This window comes from Oratosquilla oratoria, chromosome 10, assembly GCF_046742065.1.
Source record: "Oratosquilla oratoria isolate Oo_2021 chromosome 10, ASM4674206v1, whole genome shotgun sequence".
In the NCBI taxonomy this organism is placed as follows: domain Eukaryota; kingdom Metazoa; phylum Arthropoda; class Malacostraca; order Stomatopoda; family Squillidae; genus Oratosquilla; species Oratosquilla oratoria.
The window spans coordinates 8,828,300-8,844,763 of record NC_134786.1 but is presented as its reverse complement, the minus strand read 5'-3'; the positions used below and the strand labels follow the sequence as shown (position 1 = coordinate 8,844,763).

At 41.5% G+C, this 16,464-nt stretch overlaps 1 protein-coding gene across 15 annotated transcripts in view; it reads left to right on the top strand.

Annotated features, from left to right (window-relative positions):
- LOC143029071 (uncharacterized) overlaps window positions 1-16,464 on the top strand; it is a 123,555-nt gene that overhangs the window by 51,647 nt on the left and 55,444 nt on the right. For all 15 annotated transcript variants that reach the window (XM_076191434.1, XM_076191422.1, XM_076191424.1 and 12 more), the window contains 5 exons: window positions 1,889-2,022; window positions 2,627-2,742; window positions 6,694-6,790; window positions 6,919-7,105; window positions 10,501-13,143. In XM_076191434.1, coding sequence (XP_076047549.1) covers window positions 1,889-2,022; window positions 2,627-2,742; window positions 6,694-6,790; window positions 6,919-7,105; window positions 10,501-13,143 — 3,177 coding nt within the window. The remainder of the gene's footprint in view (window positions 1-1,888; window positions 2,023-2,626; window positions 2,743-6,693; window positions 6,791-6,918; window positions 7,106-10,500; window positions 13,144-16,464) is intronic.

Genomic DNA, 16,464 nt, shown 5'->3' with positions numbered 1-16,464 from the left:
CTCTCCTCTCTCTCTCTCCTCTCTCTCTCTCCTCTCTCTCTCCTCTCTCTCCTCTCTCTCTCCTCTCTCTCTCCTCTCTCTCTCCTCTCTCTCTCCTCTCTCTCTCTCTCTCTCTCTCTCTCTCTCTCTCTCTCTCTCTCTCTCTCTCTCTCTCTCTCTCTCCTTTCACCCATCCTCCACCGATATGTAAACCCTTTTGTTGTCCTCCATATTTTATGGTAAGATGGGGGAATTGAAATGTGGATGATGATATGGTTTAACGTCACAGAATTTTATTATTTTAGATAATTTTAAAATGTCTTTATTAGGATTGGAACAGTTCACTTGACTGGTTTTGACTTGTCTTCCTCAAGACACATTTTTTGAGAATGCCAGAAGTTGAAACCAGTTGAGGTACTTTCAAGGTCTTATGTTTTCCTTCCCTTGCCTTCCCTTACCTGTCAATACAAATTCTATTTGTGGATGAAAAGTTATCCCTCTACTCCACCCATGGTTCAGGTCAGAGCCAATTCAGCAGTGATTGTTAGTGTGAAGAAGCATTGTAGTATGAGGCACTCCTCTCTCTCTCTCTCTCTCTCTCTCTCTCTCTCTCTCTCTCTCTCTCTCTCTCTCTCTCTCTATCTCTCTCTCTCTCTCTCTCTCTGATTGCATCTCTGTTGGTACTATTTCTAAAAGAGTTATCCAAACTCTGCTACCAACACCAAGTTAACATAATCAACCCCATCTCTTCAAGGAGGTGCAGCCCCTGGTTTCCAGACTGGGCCAGAGAGCCAATAATTTTTCTTCATCACACAGGCTTAACCAATTGACTGGAATATAAAAACCCACACAGATAGCATACTACTGAGACATCTTCAACTACCATCCACCAGCATCATACAGCACATACATATAAAACACATGCACACTCATATCACAAAATAATGATTCCAAGACCAACCACCAAACTCCATGCTGCAGGAAACTCCCAAGACATAATCAGCCCAACAGAGAAATCCCTCCTACAACATGCAAGAACCACATTAGTATGTCTTATGTTTAGGTCACCATTCAGCTTTAAAATTGCCCCAGAGACATACATATACCATACATATACTAAAGGCTCTTTTTCCCCTTACATGGGGGATAGCCCCAGAGAGAGAACAGGAAAATGGAGAATGAAATAGACAAAAAAACAATTATAAAGAGACTGGGGATAGAGGTTGAATGGATGAGAAAGGACTCAGGTTAATATAAAGGTCCTATCAGGTGTCTTTTGATGGAGACTCACAACCTTCAGATAACTGGTAACAGCCTATTGTTTGGCCTACATTTCACATTTCATTTCTGACCCAGGGCAGTGGACAAGGTGCAGGGATGACCCGTCATCCAGGAGGTGCTCAGATGGGAGGGAGGGTGGAATGGTGTGGGGTGTGTTCGGGGATGGAGTGGGTGGAAATGATTTTGTGCCTTTCCCTTTTTGGCTACCTCCCTTGTAAGGGGGAAAAAGCTTTGGTATATGTATGTATGTATGTACATTTCACTCAAAGAAGTGATGTTCTGTTGGTGTCCGAACAGAGTGAGAGCAAACAGTGTAAGATGGTGTTCATTATTTTATGTGGCGTGATTTCCTCTGGAATAATTTCAGTTTGTGGCAAGGCTGGTTCTGTGTTGGTACAACTTAATTTTCATTACTGGATGGTGGCCTGAACACAATCATACTAATGTGATTGTTACTTGTCAAGTAAATCCCATCTTTCCCTTTTGTGTTATCTGAAGGCTAGCTCACCTTTTTAAGGATATGTCAACAGTTCCCTCCTTATTGTGAGATGACGAAGTTTGGGAGAAATGCATTTGATTGTTATAATGTATTTTCACAGGTTCTTACATGACTTTTTCTTTATTTCAGCGAATTCAAAAGTCACTTCAGTTGCAAGAACGTTGTTAAAAATTCTCAAGCAGGAGATGAGTGAGATTGAGACTTGTCCAGATTGTTACATGAATGCTCACCTAAAGCCAGATTCTTGGTTTACTGAAGCCTGTGTAAGTTTACGGTATTATAGAGAATTTCACTGAATTACATACAACATACTATTGTGATAGGGATATTGATCTCTGCTTCCTGGTGTTCTTACTGTTATGTCAGTGTTGATATAAAGAGTAATGGTCCACAATATGACTCTAAAGGATGTGAAGAAATATAGTTTTCCATGTAGTTGCATAGGTACTTGGAATAGCTTAGAAGGTTATATAGCCCAAGCTAGAATAGTGCATGATTTCAAATTTCTAAATTATAATTGGAAATCAAGGACATATATTAAGTTGGAACTGAACATGAACTTAAGGCTAGGTATGTAATGTGCAACATCTACCACCACCACAACTAGACACAGTCACCACACAGGGCACTGAATACCTCATCATACAATAGGGGGGCAGTGAAATGATTCTCTCTATCATCCGTCTTGCAGGACCACCACTTGCTACTTGTCATCATTGGTCTCCTCATAGTAGTTTCTTTGTGGGATTGAAATTGTTTCAGTATATTGCTATACCTCTTGCACTAAGTTTAAGTTCTTTAATGTAGTAAGAGATGTAATGTAGTCTTTTCTTCTCTAAGAGACTTCATATTGACTTAATATTACAGAGATCAGCTCATCCCTTGATATGGGCGAGACTGAAGGGCTTCCCTTTCTGGCCAGCCAAAGCTGTCAAAGTGAAAGATGGTTCAGTGGATGCACGGTTCTTTGGGCGGCATGACAGGTTGGTGGTATGGTTTTCAGTGGGCTCTGGTATGGGTGCTCCTGTTATTTGGGTCTTCTGCACCATGACCAAGGGCATCTTGGGATTAAGGTGAAACTTTATGCACTTTTACTTTTCTGATAGGGACAAGGTGGATGATAGATTACATGTATTTTATACATTTACTTGCTTACATTTTTATTTTTATTTAAGAGACCAACAGTAAACGTGTACAAAAGATGGTTCAGTGGAAAGAATATATTGTAAAGGGTGTTCACTTCCACTGCATATCTCTTAAACCCATAAGCCCACACCTCTCCTTGAGGGTGTAGCCATTGGCATTCTGTCTCCAGACTATGCCTAAGATCTCCTACCAACCTTCTCTAATTTGCACCCATTTTCACATATAGAAAGCTAATAGAAGCTGCTCTCATCCTCCCTCTTGTCCTCCTCCTCCACCACTACCTTCACCATTAAGCCATTGACATGAACAGCAACATACACACACTACACAGATAGCAGCCCAATATTTTTTTTCCAGAAATATGAGGCCTGAGGAATGTTGCTAGCTTATATGTGTTGTGGGCATCCAGTTATAAAAACTTACCATCAGTTGGTTGACATATTGATTGTATTTCATCATCATTTCAGTAAAATTCATTGATCTATTGACAAAAGGAAGGGTATTGAGTGGTGGGATGATGAGGTAAAAAGATTGCAGTAGATGAAAAGAAGTGAGCATTTAGGAGTTGGGAAGCATGTGGAAGGTACTAGAAAAAAAAGAAAATGTAAGACAAAGGAGACAAAGGATAGCAGGCGTGAAATGGGGTAGGAGTTTGACAAAATTTTGAAAAGAATAAAAAGATGTTTTGGGAGGAAGTAAAGAGTGAGGGGGTTGAGTCAGATAGAGAGGAAAAGGTAAAACATGCAGATGTTAGAACCATAAATGGTGAGGCTGAGTGGTTTGAGATAAAGGTGTGACTCCGCTAGGGATGTGTTATGTCACCTTGGCTGTTCAATTTATACATGGATGGGTTGGTGCAAGAGGTTAATGCAGGGGTAATGGTCCGGGGATTGGATATGGTTAAAGGAAATAGAGAAAAGTGGGAGATAAGCCAGTTGCTGTTTGCTGACAACACTGCACTTGTGGCAGGATCAGAGGAAGGGTTAAGGAAGTAGGTGACAGAGTTTGGAAAGGTGTGTGAAAGAAGGAAGTTGAAAATAAATGTGGGTAAAATTAAGGTGATGAGGTATGCAAAGGGAGAAAGTGGCAGCAGACTGGAAGTGAGTATTAAGGGAGAGAGACTGGAGGAAGTGGATAGTTTTAGATTCGTGGGTGCAAATATGGTGGGAAAGGGAGGAGTGGAGGTGGAGGTAAAATGTAGATTGAGAGAAGCAAGTAAATGCCTTGGGAGATTAAAAAGTGTAATGAGAAATAGACATTTGGGAATGGATGCTAAGAGGAGATTATATGAAGAAGTGATTGTGCCAACAGCACTGTACGGGGCAGAAACATGGAACATAAGAGAGGAGTTTGAATGTGTTTTTAGATGAGGTGCCTGAGAAGTATGATAGGGGTTGCTAGGCTGGACAGAGTGAGAAATGATGAGGTGAGGAGGAGAACAGGGGTGGAAAGGGAGTTGGGAGATAGGGTTGATGAAAAAGTATTGGGATGGCTTGGACACATGGAAAAGATGAGTGAAGAAAGATTAGAAGGTGTGGAAGGCAGAGGTAGAAGTAGTGAACATGAGGTGTCGACCAAGGATGAGATGGATGGATGGATGGGGTAAAAAGGGGCATTGGGAATGAGGGGAATGTTTGTTGAGGAAGAACAGAAGACAGAAAATGGGGGTGAATGGAGAATGATTGTATATGGATGATGCTGTGATGCATGAGGGGGAGTGGGTGGGGGATGAGGGAGTACATACATACATATACCAAGGCTTTTTCCCCCTTACAAGGGAGGTAGCCAAAAAGGAAAGGACATAAAATCATTCCCACCCATTCCATCCCTGAATACACTCCACGGTTTGTATGTGTGAAAAAATAATTTGATGCAGCCCAAAGGGATCTCTCCCTGTCTTCTCTTTTTCTATATGAGGAGATGGAGAGGGGGGGTTGCCGATTTAATGAAGCGGCCTTGCTATGGATGTGCTGTGTCTTGTAATACTCCGATTTAATGAAGCGGCCTTGCTATGGATGTGCTGTGTCTTGTAATACTGCTTCTGACACAGCAGTGGGCAAGATGCAGGGATGACCCGTCATCCAGGAGGAGCCAGGATAAGAGGAAGGGGGGTGAATGGGAGTGGAGTATGTGGGGATGGAACAGGTAGGTGTGGATTTTATGCCCTTGTTTTCTGGCTACCTCCCTTGTAAGGGGGAAAAAGCCTGTGGTATATGTATGCATGTATATAATTTGTTGAGTGTAGTTGGAAAGGGTGTTGGGAGGGTTTTAATTGAGAGGATTAGGAAAGGATCAGGGAATAATTGGTGAGGAGCAAGGAGCATTGTGGTTTTAGGATAGGTAGAGGGTACATGGATCAAATTTTTTATGGTAAGAGATTTGCGATAATTTTTTGGTAAAAGGTAAGGATATTATTTGGACCTTCATGGATTTGGAGAAGGCTTATGACAAGGTAGACAGGAAGGCACTGTGGGAGGTATTGCAGTGATATTGGATTAGGGGAAAGCTGTTAACCTCTTCCATACGAGGATGCTGGTGTTGGCATCTTGACTATATTTATCTTGTAGTTGTAGCTGAGTGACTCCTGAATTCTGTGAACTGTTTTGATCATGATCTCTGTGTTTATTATTACTCGGAGTAAAAGAGAATGAGTAATACAGCAGTGACTTTATATTTTGTAATGTGAGTATTGTGATGGAGGGAGGGAGGAGGGTGGAGGGGAGTGGAATATATAGGAAATGGAATGGGTGGAAGTGATTTCTATGCCTTTTTCTTTTTGGCTAACCCCCCCGTGTAGGGGGAAAAGCCTTTGGTATATGTATGCATGAGTATTGTGATGGATCATTCATCATACTTCAGGCATCTGATGCTTAGTGCGAGAATTTTACTCGTATTGAAGAGGTTAAGGGCAGTCAAGAATTTTAAAGAGAGTAGTCAAGCTTGTGTTAGGATTGGTAATGGAGATGATAAGTGGGTTGAGGTGAAGATGGGGGTGCATCAGGGATGTGTCATGTCGCCATGGCTGTCCGTATGTACATGGATGGTGTGGTAAGGAGGTAAGTGCAAGGATAATGAGAAGAGAATTGGAGATGGTTAGAGACAGTGGAGGTAACCAGGAGGTGAACCAGTTGTTGTTTGCAGATGATACTGCACTGGCTGAGTCAGAGGAGAGTTTAACCCCTTCACTCCGTGCCAAAATCTCGCGGGCAGCATTAGCTGCCAGACGTACGATGTTGCGTCATAATACTCTCATTATAAAAGATAAAGTCACCGTTGTATCGATTGTTCTCTCTTTCACCCATGAATTTTGATAACCATAGAAAATATGATGAAGCCAGTTTACAGAGTATAGGGGTCATGCAGATACAACTACAATTAATATAATCAAGATGCCGACATCGGCATCCTCGCGTACCCACTTACTCCTCATGACGCCCACGTAGGGGTTACCATATGGAAGGGGTTAAGGCAGTTAGTGACAGAGTTTGGGAAATTGAAAGTAAATGCGGGTATAAGTAAGGTGATGAGATGTACAGAGGGAGAGGATGGGAGCAAGTTGGAAGTCTTAGAAGAGAGAGACTGGAGGAAGTGGATATTTTAGGTATTTGGAGTCACATGTGGCAGGCAAGGGAGGAGTGGAGGTGGAGGTAAATTGTAGAATGAGGGAAGCAAGTATATGTCTTAGGGGAGTCTAATGATAGATTGGTATCATTAGAGCAGAGGAAGCTAAAGCTAATGAAATGTTTTATTAATTAAAAAGAAAAAGTAATTTCTTCTTTTTTCTTCAGATCTTGGGTACCAGTCAAAGAATGTTTCCTGTTTTCTGAGCAGATGCCAACTCCTTTAAAAAACCGCAACAAGACCCTAGAGTCATGTTTAGTAGAGGTATGAGATATTCCAATTAAGAATTATGTGTTTTTGTATTTGTTTCTCAGTTTTTACAAGTATCTTGCATTCAGGACTCATTTAGTAACTGTTAGTTTTCTTTTAAAAATATTTGTCTTCTCTTCCAGGTTAATGAACATATTTCCAAACTTAAACAAAAATATGGAAAGTTCCGACACGCTCCTCATCGAGTTAGCTACAACCCTAATGATGTAGACCAAATTAAAATGTTATTACCAAGTTATAAGGGACCTCCTCTACCTCGGGTTAGGGGGTCACAGGCAAGAACGTTCTCCAGACAATCAGGACACTCAGGTAGCCAATGGGATTTGGTATGGGCACAGATTTTCAGAATTACATTTTCAGATTTGTTCTTATTTTATCCCAGTCAGAAAGCTCTGACGATAAAAGATGTCCTTCCCACCCATCCAGACTTTTCTTCAACCCAGATACATACATACATATACCAAAGGCTTTTTCCCCCCCCCTTATAAGGGAGGTAGCCCAAAAAAAGTCATAAAAACCATTCCCACCCATTCCATCTCCACACACTCTACCCCTATCCAACCCCCTCCCTCCCTCTTTTCTTGGCTCCTCCTGGATGACAGGTCATCCCTGCATCTCGCCCACTGCCCTGGGTCAGAAGCAGTGTCGCAAGACAGCGCATCCATAGCAAGGCTGCTTCATTAAATGGGTGACCCCCCCCTCTCCATCCCCTCATGCAGAAATGGAGAACACAGGGAGAAATCTCTTCAGACTGTGTCAATTTATTTTTCATGTATACTCTTTCATCCTTCAACCCCCACCCACTCCCCCTCATGTATCACAGCATCCTACACAACTATTCTCCATTCACCCTTCCTCCTCAGACATTCCCCTCTTTCCCAATGCCCCTTTTACCCCATCCATCCATCTCATCCATGGTCGCCCCCTCATGTTCACTCCTTCCTCCTCTATCTTCCACAACTCTTTTACTAATCTTTCTTCTCTCATTCTTTCCATGTATCCAAACCATCCCAATACTCTTTCATCAACCATCTCCTAACTCCCTTTCCACCCCCATTCTCCTCCTCACCTCCTCATTTTTCACTATACCCAGCCTAGTAACCTCTATCATACTTCTCAGGCACCTCATCTCAAACACATTCAAACTCCTTCTCTCTTCCTCTCTTATGTTCCATGCTTCTGCCCCATACAGTTCTGTTGGTACAATCACTCCTTCATATAATCTCCTCTTAGCATCCATTCCCAAATGTCTATTTCTCATTACACTTTTTAATCTACCAAGGCATTTACTCGCTTCTCTCAATCTACATTCTACCTCTACCTCCACTCCTCCCTTTCCTGCCACATTCGGACCCAAGTATCTAAAACTATCCACTTCCTCCAGTCTCTCTCCTTTAATACTCACTTCCAGTCTGCTGCCACTTTCTCCCCTTGAACATCTCATCACCTTTTACCCACATATATCTTCAACTTCCTTCTTTCACACACTCTCCCAAACTCTGTCACCAACTTCCTCAATCCCTCCTCTGAGCCTGCTATAAGTGCAGTGTCGTCCGCAAACAACAGCTGGCTTATCTCCCACTTTTCTCCATTTTCTTTAATCATCTCCAGTCCCTGACCCACTACCCTTGCATTTACCTCCATTATAAGAGGGAGAAAGCCCTTGGTATGTAGATAGAATATGAAGGAGGGATAGTAGAAGTTAAGAGTGATGAGTATTCTTCTGTGAATGGAGATTAGTCACTGGTCTTGATTGAATGCTGTAGGAGTGTGTCTAATGTATTGACTGCATGTGCAGTCAGTATCCTATATGGGGTCTTCAATTTGAGTGACTTTAAAACTTGATCACACAAAATTTCTGTAGAAAATTTTATTTACTTTTGATTATGGGCAATTTATGTTCATATTGTCTTTTCTTTGAGTGATTATTATTAACTAAGGGTAGTGGAGTGGGTGGGTGAGGTTGTGCCTCAGCTGGATACCTCCCTTATAAAGGGGAAGATGCCTTTGGTATATACTGTAATATCCAACTCTTTTTGTAAGGCTTTTTTCCCCTTGTAACAGAGCCAGTCAAGGCACACACCCACTTCACTTGCATCCACCACCCTTGTTTCCCTCTCACCTTAGCTCTTCGTAGATGAAGGTTCATCCCTGTCTCCTGTTCACTGTTCCTCACAAATTACTCCCTCTATTCCCATCCCAATGTTCTCAGTTAAACCCCATTCCTCCCCACATGCCTTTCCAACTACACTTAACCAACTGATCCCTTTAAAATGACTACATTCACATTTGTTCCCATTTTCTTGGTAAAGTGAAACTATACAGGCATTCTTTCAGTCCCTTGTCATACTCCCATCACTTAGGCACACATTGAACAACCTCACTAGTCAATCCAGTGTAACTGTTCCTCTTTTTTTTCATACTGTGTGCATGACACCCAACCAACTCAGCTGCCTTACAAGCTATCATCATTTTCAATGTTCTTTGTACCTCATCTTTACCTATATCCCTGTCATCCTCTTCTTCCAACACAATCATTTTGCTAGCTTCCACTGCTAGAGTCCTAAACTCCTCTGCATTCAACACCTCTCTGAAATACTCTACCCATCTTCCTCTTACAGCCTTCACCTCCATTAACATATAGGCTATCCATGTGCACCTTTTACCTTTTCCTTTGTACCTGACTCCCCTCCCCTCACTCTCTTGACTTCCTACCTTTTACCTTTTCCTTTGTACCTGACTCCCCTCCCCTCACTCTCTTGACTTCCTTCCAAAATATCTTTATATTCTTTTCAAACTTTCTGTAATATGCCTACCCCATTTTACTTGTACATTTCTCCTTTTTGCCTCCGTTATCTTACATATTGCTTTTTCTCTCGTACCTCTCCTTTGCTTTTGTAGTCCAACCTTACAACCAAACTACATATGCTCACTTTTTCTCTAATGTTTCCACCATCGCCTCTTCATCCCATCATTTACTGCTCTTCCTCCCTCCCACCCTCCTTGTCCCAAATACCCTCTTTGCATACTTTGTGACTTCCTCCTTAAAACATACTCGTTCTTCTACTACCTTCCCTCTCACCCTCATCATCTCCCATACTTCTCTCAGCTCCAGGTATTCCTTCTTTTCCTTCTTATTCAATTTGTTAACTCTCACCAGTTCTCCATAATTGGACTAATAGGGTATTTAATTCAGTAGAACTTGAGTTTAGGATCTTTTGATTACCCCACTATGCTTGGTAAAATATAGAAGATATGAGAACAGAAATAAGGTAAATTTAATTTCATGTTTTGTCCATAAAGTTTCACTTTCATAGAATTATTGTTATTTATATTTGTGTAAGCAGTATGATAAAAAGTTTACTAATCCCTTCAATATGGTAAACTTTATTAGATTTTATCCATCGGAAAGGTAGATTTTAAACAAGATGGGTTCTTGACTGGTTTAGACCCTCAGGCTGGGATACCATCCTCCCCTTCCCATCAAGATGAAATTATTTTTAGTATTAAACAGAAGAGAATATGTAGATTTTAACTTTCGAAAGGTTAGGGTCAAGAATTGGTGAAAAACAGTTTCATTCAATATTTGTGATGTACCTAAATCTACTGCACAAGTTGTTAAATGTATGTAAGGGTCTTTAGGTGAAACACTCGCTATATAGTTCAAGAATGTTCAATTGAATGATAATCTCCCATTCTTACAGATGATGAGACCTCCTCCATAGCTTCCACAGACAGCTACAGTTCCAGTAGGAGACAAAGGAAATCGCGGCCTTCCTCGTCAGTTGGCATGGAAACAGAGACTGATGTTCCTAGTGAAGTTGGCAGTATAGCTGATGAAAGTGCAAGTACAAAGGAAACAGTAGAGAGGGAGGAAGAGGAGGAGGAAGAGGAAGTAGACAAAACCAAAGAGGAAATTAAGCAGGAGGATAGTGTACCTGTGAAGGAAGTGTATGGAGGTGTAGAAGAGGAGATGGAGGAAGAGGAAGAAGGGAAGACATTTGATGAACAGCAGAATGGTGTGAAGGAGGAAGAAGAGGAAGAGGAAGATCAGAATGATATTGGTGAAGAAAAGAAAGTGGATAATGAAGAGGTGGATAGTGAGGAAAGTGGTGAGGAAATTAAAGAGAAAGTTATTGATGACAGTGATATGAAAGACGAAATTGAACATGCCAAAGATGATAACAACGAAGTAGATGACAAAGATAGTGAACATGGGGACGAGGGTGGGGAACTAGTGAATGCAGTATTAGACAGGAGGACACAGATGGAGGAAGAAGACATTAGTGAATTGGATAAGTACCGGGTGACTGTCGAGCTTAACGAAAATTGTGAAGAAAATGGTTGTGATAGTGATGACGATGTAGAAAAAGAGAAACATGTTAACGAATCCGATGAGGAAAATGGTGTAGAGGAAGAGAAGGGTGATGACAGTGAAGATGAGGAGGAAGAGGAGGAGGAAGAAGAAGAGGAAAATGAAAAGAATAGTGATTTATCTAGAGATATTGATGGGGAACCAAATGATGAAAATGATTGTGAAAGTGAACCTAATAGTCTTGAGGGAGATAATAATCAGGTGAGTAATGAATTGGAGGAAAGAGATGTGTTAGATGAAGAGGAAAAGAGTGTGGGTGATGCGTTTCAAAGTGATCCAGTGGGGGAGGGTAATGAGGAGGAAGAAGAGGAGGAGGAGGAAGAGGAAGAAGAAGAGGAGGAGGAGGAAGAGGAGGAGGACATGGATGAAAGTGAGTCTATCAATCTTAGAATAGATGAAACTGCAGATGATGATGACAATGAGAAGGATGAAAGGCCAAATAGGGAAGAAGAGGAGGAGGAATTAAAGGAGGATCCACTAGAAGATGAAGAGGAACAAGAAGACGAGAAGGAAGATGAAGAAAAAGAAGAAGAAAAAGAGGAAGAGAAGGAAGAAGAGGATGACAAGGAAGAAGAAGTAGAGGAGGAAGAGGAGGAGGAAATGGAGGAGGAAGAGGAGCAGAAAGAGGAGGAGATGGCTGTGGAGGGAACAGAAGCACCTACAGAGAAAATGGAGTGTGAAGAAGAACCTACAAAAGAAGTGATGACGAAAATGGATGTATCTGAGGATGAGGAAGACTCTTCGTCTAAAGAAAATATGGATGACAAAATGGAAAGAATAGGGTCAGTCATTGTTAGGAGGTATAGTGCTAATAAAGAGAATGCAAAACTAAAAAGTGAGAAAAGTGTTAAGTATTCTAGTGAAGAAAAAATTGATAAAAGTGAAGCAAAAGCAGAAAAAGAAGAGAAAGATAAAGGAAGTACAGAAAGTGAAAATGACAAAGATGGTGAAAAGAAAAATTCATTGATGGAAGCTGTCAAATTAGTACAAAATATGGGCACAATTGAAATCAAGCGTCTTGATGTTAAGTCAGTAGAGAGTAAGAATAACAGTGCGAATGTTACTATATCAGTGGCTAAGGACTTGGAGGAAGTGAAAGACAAGGAAAGTTCAGAGAATAAGAGTGACGAGGAAGGTGTGAAGGCTGATGCTGATTCTTCAACTGACAATACGGCCAAAGAATCTAGTAGTACCCCGAGCATAAGTTCAAGTGTTAGTGTAACCAAAGCTGTAGATAAGGACAAGGATAAGGAGAAAGAGAAAGAAAAGGACACAGAGAAGGACAAAGTGAAAATGCCTTCTGGAGTTGACACCACAAGGCTTAGTCCATCCATATCTATCATTCCGGTGGCAAGTGGAGCGGATCGACAGAAAAGTAAGTCAACTGTTGCCCCCTCTACGTCTTCAGTTGCTGCCACCAGTACAACTGCAAGTTCCTCAGCCACCAACAAAAGTGGTTCAGGGTCATCCCCAGCTGTTCCTCCTCTCATCCCAGCAAGTGAAGCAATCCCACCACCACCTCCCCTCTCCCAGCCTATGGGTCCGTCCACCAGTGGAGCCCCTCCACTGACCTCTCGAGGTGTCTTTGGTCCACCTCCTCCAGGTGGTCAGCTGATGGGAATGGCTGGAGTGAGAGGACCTATGATGGGAGGACCTGGCCCCCATGTGCGGATGATGGGGGGTCCAGGACCAGGGGGAATGATGATGGGAGGTGGACGGATGCCAGGGGCGGCAGGTCCTGGAGGAGGTCCTCCCACTCGACACTTACCACCTGATGCTGGACCCTTGTCGACTGACCTACATAAATACTCTCACAAATTAGCTGAGCTTATGAGAGCCACCTTAGAAGATATTATCAGAGATTTAGCCAATTGTGGTTCACCAGAAGCACAAGTGAAGGCCATACAATTAGAATTAGAGAGAGCAAACTGGAGACATCAACAGGAAATTGCCGAAGTCAAACATAATGCTGGTGAGTAACAATTAGTTTTGCGATTAATGTTGTTTTGCTGGAGTAAATAAGATTCAACTATTTTTCAGCTTTTTATTATTTTAAGTAGAATTTTTCAAGTTGTTATAATGACAGGCAATGTTGTGAATGGATGAGGGGATGATGCAGCCTGAAGATATTTTTTCTTTGCTTTGCTCAAGTGGATGAGGGGGGATTGCCATGTTATAAAGAGGAAGTAAACCAGTTAGTTTTGGCTCTTGGGCTCTGCTGTAATGTTGTCTTTCTGTAAATGTGTCAAGAACTGGGATCCTTCATCCTTGAAAAGCTGATGGAAAGCATTTTTTTTTTTTTTTTTTTTTTAATGGAAAGCAAATACACATATATATATGTATATATATATATGTATATATATATGTATATATATATATATATATATATATATATCTATCTATCTATATATATATATATATATTTTCTTCTTTTTTCTTTGATGGGTGAGGGATGGATGAAGGATAAATGTATTTATTAACTTGGGCACCTCCCATAATAGTGAGAAAGGAACTTTTGACACATCTATTATGAAAGAATTGAGTAAAGAAAAACTAGCAAAAAGGAGTGCACGGAAAATAGAGGTGGATGTAGTGAACTGAAAGGGAAGACCAAGAATTGGGATAGATGGATGGATGGGGAGAAAAGGGCCTTGGGTAGAAAGGGAATGTTTGTTGAACAGGGATGGGAGAGGGCAAGAAATAGGTGTGAGTGGAGAGTGTGGAATGTCGTAAACGAACTGTAGTGGAGAGATATTAGAGATGTATTTACCTAGTTGTATCATACGGGAAGGGGAGCTATGTTCATGGTGTCCCATCTTTTTATCTTGCAGTGTCTGGTTTGTTCTTAAATTCGTGTAAAGTTTTTGCACACACTTTTGTTTTATCCAGTTTGATCCAGATATCCACAACTCTGCGTGGAAAACTTTTTTTCTAGGTCTTCTATAACTATAATTTTTGAGTTTCTTTTTGCATCCCCTTGTATTTCTCTTATCCCAATTTAATAAGTCCTCTCTATCAAGGACTTCTGTGCCTTTCATGATTCTGTAAATGGTCATCAGGTTACCTCTTTCTCTTCTCTGTTCCAAAGTCAGTCTTTGGTCTACTGTATGTGTAAAGCCTGTATGTGTGTTCATGTCACCTGCCAGTATGTGGTTTGTTACATACATACACATACCAAAGGCTTTTTCCCCCTCACAAGGGGTTAGCCAAAAAGAAAAAGGTATAGAAACCACTCCCACCCATTCCATCTCCTACATATTCCACTCCCCTCCACCCTCCTCCCTCCCTCTCATTTTGGCACCTCCTGGATGATGGGTCATCCCTGCATCCTGTCCACTGCCCTGGGTCAGAAGCAGTGTTGCAAGACACAGCACATTCACAGCAAGGCCGCTTCATTAGTTCGGCGACACCCCTCTCCGTCCCCTCATGCAGAAAAGGAGAAGATGTGGAGAAATCCCCTTGCTACCCTTCCTTCTATTTCCTCCCGCCCTCTTTGTTCCACACAAAATCTATGTACACCTTCGGACTCCCTCCTTTAACCATCCCCATTCCTCCTTCACGCCTAGTTCTACTCTATCCTTCACTATCTCCCACTCCACTCCTCTCTCAACTTCTTATACTCATTCTCCTTTTCTTTCTCATTTAATCAGTTCACTCTAAGTACCTCCCTACCTTCTGCCCTTTTCCTCTTTCTCCACCTATTCTCCTCTCTCAATTTACCTTCCACCAGAAAATGATCTGAGGTTCCCACTCTCTCCCCTTAGGATATGTACATCCTTAACTCTTCCTACCATACTCCTGGTCTCTACTATATAGTCCATTAATGCTCTATCTGCCACCCTTCCATCCACCACCCTCTCCCATGTGTACTTATGCTTGACTTTCTTCCTAAATACTGTATTTGCTATCATCAACTCTCTTTCAGGACACATCTCCACCCTCAATTCTCCACTATGATTTTTATCTGGAACTCCATACTTCACAATCACTCTGTCTATTGGTTCATTTTCTATCCTAGTATTAAGGTCTCCCAATACAACTACATTGACATTTCTCCCTAATCCCTCTATGCACTCATTTAAATCTACCCAAAAAGCCTCCCTTTCCTCCACGCTCTTCTCACTACCAGTCCCATATGCACTTACAACAACCCACATCTCCCTTCGCAGCTTCACCTTCATCCATATCAACCTTGAAGAAACCTCCTTCCACTCCACTACATGCTTACCTATCTCTTCACTTACTAGTATAGCCACCCCTTCACTCCTGAATACCTCCCAACATCACTCCCAAACTCACACTTGCCCCTCCCACTCATTTTGATTTTACTCAAAGCCAGCACATCCATCTTTCCTCTTACAAACATACTGCCTATCTCTTCCCTTTTACTCTCATCTGTACCATATCCATGCACATTAAAAGACCCAAACCTTAGGGTACTGGTTGGAAAACTCCCAGACCCTCTTATGCCTTTACTTTTTTTAGGAATGTCCCCTTTGGGGCTACTGGTAGTAGGACTCCTAATCCAATCCCCTGTCCCATTTTTTGTTGCCCTTTATGACTCAAGTGGAAAGACTTGGTGGTAGCATTCTTTTCCCCCACCACAGGGTAGGCAAAAAAAGGAAATGAATATTCAGAGAAATAATACAGGACAGTAACAAGGGTTTGGGGGACAGCATAATTGAAGGACAGTCGTAGTATAAAAGTGTCGTCATTTCTCTATGAACAGAGTTTTCCTCTATCACAGACAAAATGATGTGTGGCTCTGGTCCGTAGGGGCGCCCCCATATAGACCCTAAAGTATCAACTGCATGCTACCTTGCCACAATAATATGCAGCCAATACCCCAGACGGGTTTGTTACTGCATTGAAAAGTTAGAGTTGATGGTGGTATGTAGATCTTTGTGATATTTTAAGTTGTTTTCTTTATTAATATTTGGATTGTGATTATTTTTGGTCAGATGTGGATTCCTGATTGTTCAGTTTCTTTTGTTGAAGAAAAGAATGGTGCTGTGTTAATATTATTTTTTCTTCTTTGTGGTGATTGTTGTCTTCTCTGATTTTGGTGTATTCAGAGAAAGTGGGTAGTATGGATTGAGGTGTTGGTTTTGTTTCTGTGTTAGTGCTATGTGCATGTTGTATTCATGTGGAAAATGTTGCAGTTCCATGTGTTTGTGATGCTGTTGATATTTGTTTTAATATATTTAAAGAATGTATTGTGTATGAGTGCTTTTGGGTGTATTTACCTAGTTGTATTTTACGGGAGGAGAACTATGCTTGTAGTGACCCACTG